We start from the raw sequence: 5882 nt of genomic DNA on the forward strand, positions 1-5882 counted from the left end.
GCTTTGGCTTAGAGCTTCTAGCAGGACTATCTAAAGTGATCGCGCAGGCACTGCAACATTGCTGGATTTTATAGATTGTGTTAGGAGCACTAAAATTCATATCATGAAGAATGATAGGTAAAGCTGCTGTTCGAGGATCTGTTGCAAGAGTGACTGTTGCATCTGCAACAACATTAAACGTTACAGAATCCTGATTATCAGAGTAATTCCAGGAACACATCCAGTTTCCAGTTGTTTTTCCAGTTTCCAATAGAGGTGGAAGGCCCAAATACTATCGGAGCCGCCAATTCATAAAATCACATTATGCTTGTAATCATACTTTAATTTGCCAAAGGAACGACTGTTTAACGAGAATGGATTGAACATTTAACCATTATTGAATATTAAAATAAAGTCTGACATGTCATTTCAATGTATGGTATTCGACTTGGATCAATTTAAAGAGTTATACAAAATAAGTAAAATTTTTTAATTTTTAATATTAAATTATAAATTTATCTGTAGATTAATATAGTTAATTTTAGCATGCTTTTTGGTCGTTTGTTTACACGACTTAGTAAATCTTCTATTTCAAAAAATAACCGATTTTACAAGCTATTTGGGAGCTCAATTCCGTGTCTCGTTGGAAGTATCTGCGGTTATTTCTACTACGATAACAGTCCTTACATACACATGACTGGTAGTATTAAAGAAAACTTTGAAAATGGGGAAAATAGTAGCAAATATATTCAAAAACTACCAAATCACGTGCAATATTTGCTGATCGGAGACGGAGTGGAAATATTCTCCGCCGCTCAGGCGATTCGTGCCTCGGATGTGACTTCAAAAGTTGCAGTGGTGTGTCCCCGTGGTCACCCGCCTTACATCAGGGACGCATTTGTTAGGGAATTTGTCGACTTTGATCGAGACATCTCTTCTAGACAAGAAATATACAATGTTTTCAAAAAATTGTTTTTTGAGCAACCCAATTTTTATTTGGACATTTCGGATTATTCAAACATCGAAAATGGGGCAATTTTCATTGCAAACAACTTAAGAGTCGATTCAGTAGACTCGGAATCCTGCACGGCAAAGTTTGGCCCAGAAATTGTGAAATTCGACCGCTGCCTTGTCTCACCCTCCGCTGTTCCTAAAATCTCTCGGAACCTAATTCACAACTTGTCTACATTTGACGATTTTTTGGACATTTTTTCGGTCTTGTCGGAGGCTAAAAATGTGATAATAAGTGGAGATTCGATAATGGTTGCACAACTTATTTCAATCCTTCAAACCCACCCTCAACGATTGTTCAATTTAACTTATGTTCGTCGTTCAGATCGCCCTCTACTGTCGGGAGTTCTTCCTCTTCATTTGGCTCAAGTTGTGGAGAATGAACTGGAGAAATATGGTCTAAAAGTGATTATCACAAAAGAAAACACAGAGACTGTCTGTCCTCACGGCGTGAAGGTTAGTCTGTGTTTGGAAGATGGGGTCACTGTTGAGGGGGACCTATATATTGAAATTTCGCCAGATTCCAGAATAAACCATCTCTTCGGGACTTCTAGTAGCGAAGAAGGGGAAGTTATGGCCGACAAATATTTGAATGTTAGTCCAAATATTTGGGCGGTCGGAGATTCCGTATCTGTCGAGAATTTTTACTTTGGAAAGAGGTCATTTCAAGGATATGACAATGCATTCATGTCAGGAAAATTGGCGGGTCTGAATATGACAGGACATGAAATGATTCACAGAATCATTCCTATGTTTTGGTCGTATGTGGGTCCCATAGAATTGGAAGGCTGCGGAGTCCTCGATCCAGTTTTGAGAACAGTCTCAGTATTTGAAGACGAACAAGCAAAGAGCATTTCGGAACGACGAGGAGTGATATTTTACTTGAATGAAGACAGTGTTATTGTTGGAGTATGCCTTTGGAATCCAACGAGAAAATCTTCTTCTCATTTATTACGACAAGTGGTTGCCAGTAAAATTAAGGAAGATGATATTCTGGGGGTTAGCAAGTTAATCAACCTGTTTGATGTTGAAGATAATAATGACGAGCCTTAAAAATATTATAAATGTTTGTATTTTTAACTATTTTTTTCATAATCGCTATAATAAACTTTACAAATAAAAGGTAATTAAAACACTAATATAAACCAATGCGGTCATTTAAACACTAATCATGAGTTAAAAACCCAAATATAATTTTCAAGTAAGCCGGGATGCCGTCTGTTCTCGAACCTGTCGGTTTGGACAGAGGTGACGGCAAACGCCCTGACGGCTTAACTACATTCCTCTTTGAGCAGGGAAAATCCCTTATATGGGATTCTACCTGCTGTGACACATTCTCGAACGGGAACCTAGCCATGTCGGCCGTCGACCCAGGCTTTGCTTCCAATCGCGCCGAAGATCTCAAAATCCTAAAGTACGGTCACCTCTCCAATTTCGTTTTCATGCCGTTGAGACCTCTGGGGTCTTTGGCCGCAAGTCGCTTTGTTTCCTACGCGGTTTGGGGAGAAGAATCGCCAAAAGGAGGGACGACCCGAGAGAGTCCTTAACGACTCTCCATTCCCGTAATCCGCGGCAACTGCAGTGCGCCTTAAACGCTCTGATGGAACCCTCGTATCGGACCCGGTTGAGATGGCTGAAATATTTTCAACCCACCTCAATAACATCTCTGAAACTGACGGAAGTCAGTAAAAGTGACTTACATGATTCAGAAACTCGTTACAAATGCCAAGCCTACGCTAATATAGCACGTTTTTACAAAGGAGAAGAAAGATGTTTAACATGCGGTGGTCCACATGATATGAAAGAATTTTAAAATCCCATAGCAAACTTTAAATGTTGCATTAACTGTGAATCATCAGTGCACTGGATTACATATGGCGGATGCCCCTCAGCTAAAAATAACAAAATTACACAAGTCAATTTACTTTCTGAATCCGGATTAAACACAGTTTGGGAGAAAGCCCCAAGTGTGACTTTATATTGGACAAACAACAAACTTTGACTTCAGTTTGGAAGAATCGTTTGCCAACAAAAGTTTTGGAATGCAATGTATCTATTAGAACCCAAATGGATAATCATATGACTCAAAATATAATGACAACTATACGCAGGTCGTCTCAAAAAAGCTTTCCCCGTTAAAAAGGAACTCAATATGTTGATAGACAGGTCACTTAAATCAAATGAGGCGGAAATCATTAAATTTGGATCTAAATTCTGAATAGCTATCTTTTGACTGCCGAAAAGAAAACCGAGATGGAAAAATCCTGGGAGAATATTCGATCGAGAAATTTGAAAAGCCAAATCATTTTTCGTGCCATGGAGATGATTTCTTAGGGATTTTCCTAACTTCATTCGTATCAAAGCTTCTATGTATATCTCAAAGAAAATATCGTTTTCATTATAAAACCGCAAAAAAAGACCGGGCCGTTTATAAGATATTTATTTTTCCACTTGAAACTCCAGTTTGATAGTCCAGGAGAATGAAGATGCAATAGAAAGAACAGATAACACATTAGAAGTCTGTTAAGAAATTTAATGGAGAATAACTCTGCAAAATCTACTTAAAACAAAAAATCCTAAATGTTTCTGGGTTCTATGAAAAAACATTTTTTCAAAGAATAGACTTACGTACGGAACCTCTTTCAGCAAACGACAGAACCATATTGAAACGTTGCCTGATCGCGGACGAAGCAGCCCTTTAAGTCGGTAATGAAACGAATGATCTATCTAGAGCAAATATAACAATAAATAGCAGTAAAGTAAGTGTGCTTAATCAGTCACTAAAACCAATCGAATACTCTCTATGGTCTTTATTCTGTCCTAGTTCCTCGGTACACATTCATCAAAAATTACTCATCACATAAACACAGAATAAATACCCACTGCGGAACTGGATTTTCTAAAAGGGACTCACACGCAAGAAAAAAGAGCAAGGATCATTTTCTCTGTCCTCAATTAATTAACATTGCGGTCTTTACTTAAATAAAGTGTGTTTCCTGCCAGGGCTATAAAGTACTATGACTCTCGTGATAAGAAAAATAATAATAAACATGTTAGTCACTGAGCAAGCAGTCTAACTCTGCAATATCCATATCATCGAACAGTCCCTCTTCAATGCAGTAATCTTCCTCATCTTTTATCCCTGCAAAGAACTCCTTGCCTACACACTCAGCACATTTATTACCCGTCATTCTCACAATACACTCCTGACTCTCACTCATTTCTTTCTCAAATTGTACTTTCCAACGAGAAAAAGACTCGACGGTCACAGGCGTCCCCCACCGCTCTGGTTCGTCACCAACAGTCTCCCCCTCCACGCACACAATCCTCTCACTGACCTGTCGACTCCCTCGAGAATATTCCTTCTCAAACTCGGGTAGAAGACTCAATAGTTCGAATATCATCGGAAGTCCCTTCAGTTTGCTGGCCTGTGACATTTAATCACTTTTAGAGCACGTGAAGGCTGAGAAAGTCCTCAAGTTGAGTAGCAAACTCCTCGGAGAGATTAGTGAGATCCGCCACCTTGAAGAATGGGGGGACATTCGGATATTCGTTGGGAAGTGAGATGCACAGGGAAAATGAGGCTGTGGTTGGAAATTTTGATGTACCTTCAAGGAGAGCGATCCTATTCTGTAGTTGGAGTGAGAATTTGTAGACGGGAGGAGTGGAGGATATGACTACTCTCAGTTATATCCAAATTACTGGTTAGATTGTCGGGGTAAATGCACTCCAATGATAATAACTCCTCCGCGACGCTCATTTCTGCACTAAATAATTAAACATTATTCATTTAAAAACATATATTTTAAAAATCTATTAATTTTTGTTTTAAGTTTAAGAACATGAAAGTGACCCGTTGAGAGATGCATACTGGGGAAGCTTCCGCCAATTTTCCTTGGAGACCATTTGGACAGTTCACTCACAGATGTGTCGTTATATTTTGAGACCAAGTCTCAGGTATACATAAAGCCTTAAAAACTTTTTCAAAATTATAAAATGTCTGTCCAAGCTCTCCAGAAAGTAAACTATCGTGTCATCGTTGCAAAAATCGCATTTCTGAAAAAGTAATTTTACCCTTTTGTCAAGGCTCGGAATCGCCAATTGAAATATGATAGAGTGGGCAAACGTACAGCAATTTAGTAATCTATAACTAATTAATTAAGAGATTCTCAAGGCGGCTTCATCCATGATATCGTGAGTAAGATCGCATTCCGCTATTGTGAGCCTCCAGAATCATCATGGCCCTGGCAGAGAATTTCGATTCCCCGGAAACAGCTAAGCTATCAAAACAAGAAACATGTTTCTTAGAATAAATTATAATTCTTTTACGAATAAAGTCATGTGATAAGTATTAGTCGAATATTCAAACATTTTGGAAATTCAGAAGGAGTGTTATTCTCACACGCCTATTTAATGAAGTTTGCAGTCTGGCCGTTCAATGTATTTATTCATTGAGCTGTAATTACATTACATTTACATTAGGTGTATTTCGCTGGTTCTTCAATGGGATCCAATAAATGGGTCGTGTTCTTCCAGGTCTGGCGTTCCAGTCCCCAGCAATGAAGCACATGTATGAAGAACTGAGGGTGTTGTATAAATGTGTAAGGTTTGCAAGGACTCTGACACCAGTCGGCGTGTACACAGTGATGATTGTGATCAGAGAGTTAGGTCTGGTTCCTTATTTGAGTTGGAGCACCACTATCTTGTCCATGACGGACCACACCCAGGATACATGCTTTTGTCCTGATCTTACACTTTCTCAAAAATTGAAAATAATTAATTTGTTTATTTAAGGAGGGCAAACTCAGGCAGCTCTATCTGCAAGATTCAACTGTTCTCAGTCTCAGGTTTCACGGATTTTGAAGAATAGAGATAAGTACCTATTCGAGTCG

The 5882-nt window shown here is 38.8% G+C and overlaps 2 protein-coding genes across 2 annotated transcripts; one reads left to right on the forward strand and one right to left on the reverse strand.

Annotated features, from left to right (window-relative positions):
* Positions 1-525: 525 nt before the first annotated feature.
* Positions 526-2043, forward strand: LOC115228112 (apoptosis-inducing factor 1, mitochondrial-like). The gene has a single exon (XM_029798776.1). The coding sequence runs from the start codon at positions 526-528 to the stop codon at positions 2041-2043; it is 1518 nt and encodes a 505-aa protein (XP_029654636.1).
* Positions 2044-4043: 2000 nt separating this feature from the next.
* Positions 4044-4427, reverse strand: LOC115228113. The gene has a single exon (XM_029798777.1). It carries the CDS (start codon positions 4425-4427, stop codon positions 4044-4046), a length of 384 nt encoding a protein of 127 aa, XP_029654637.1.
* Positions 4428-5882: the final 1455 nt, after the last annotated feature.

The sequence above is a fragment of the Octopus sinensis genome, unplaced genomic scaffold (genome assembly GCF_006345805.1).
Source record: "Octopus sinensis unplaced genomic scaffold, ASM634580v1 Contig09569, whole genome shotgun sequence".
Taxonomy (NCBI): domain Eukaryota; kingdom Metazoa; phylum Mollusca; class Cephalopoda; order Octopoda; family Octopodidae; genus Octopus; species Octopus sinensis.

Coding starts and splice junctions, on each gene's coding strand:
- LOC115228112 (XM_029798776.1), top strand. CDS start 526: ATGCTTTTTGGTCGTTTGTTTACACGACTTAGTAAATCTTCTATTTCA.
- LOC115228113 (XM_029798777.1), bottom strand. CDS start 4,427: ATGTCACAGGCCAGCAAACTGAAGGGACTTCCGATGATATTCGAACTA.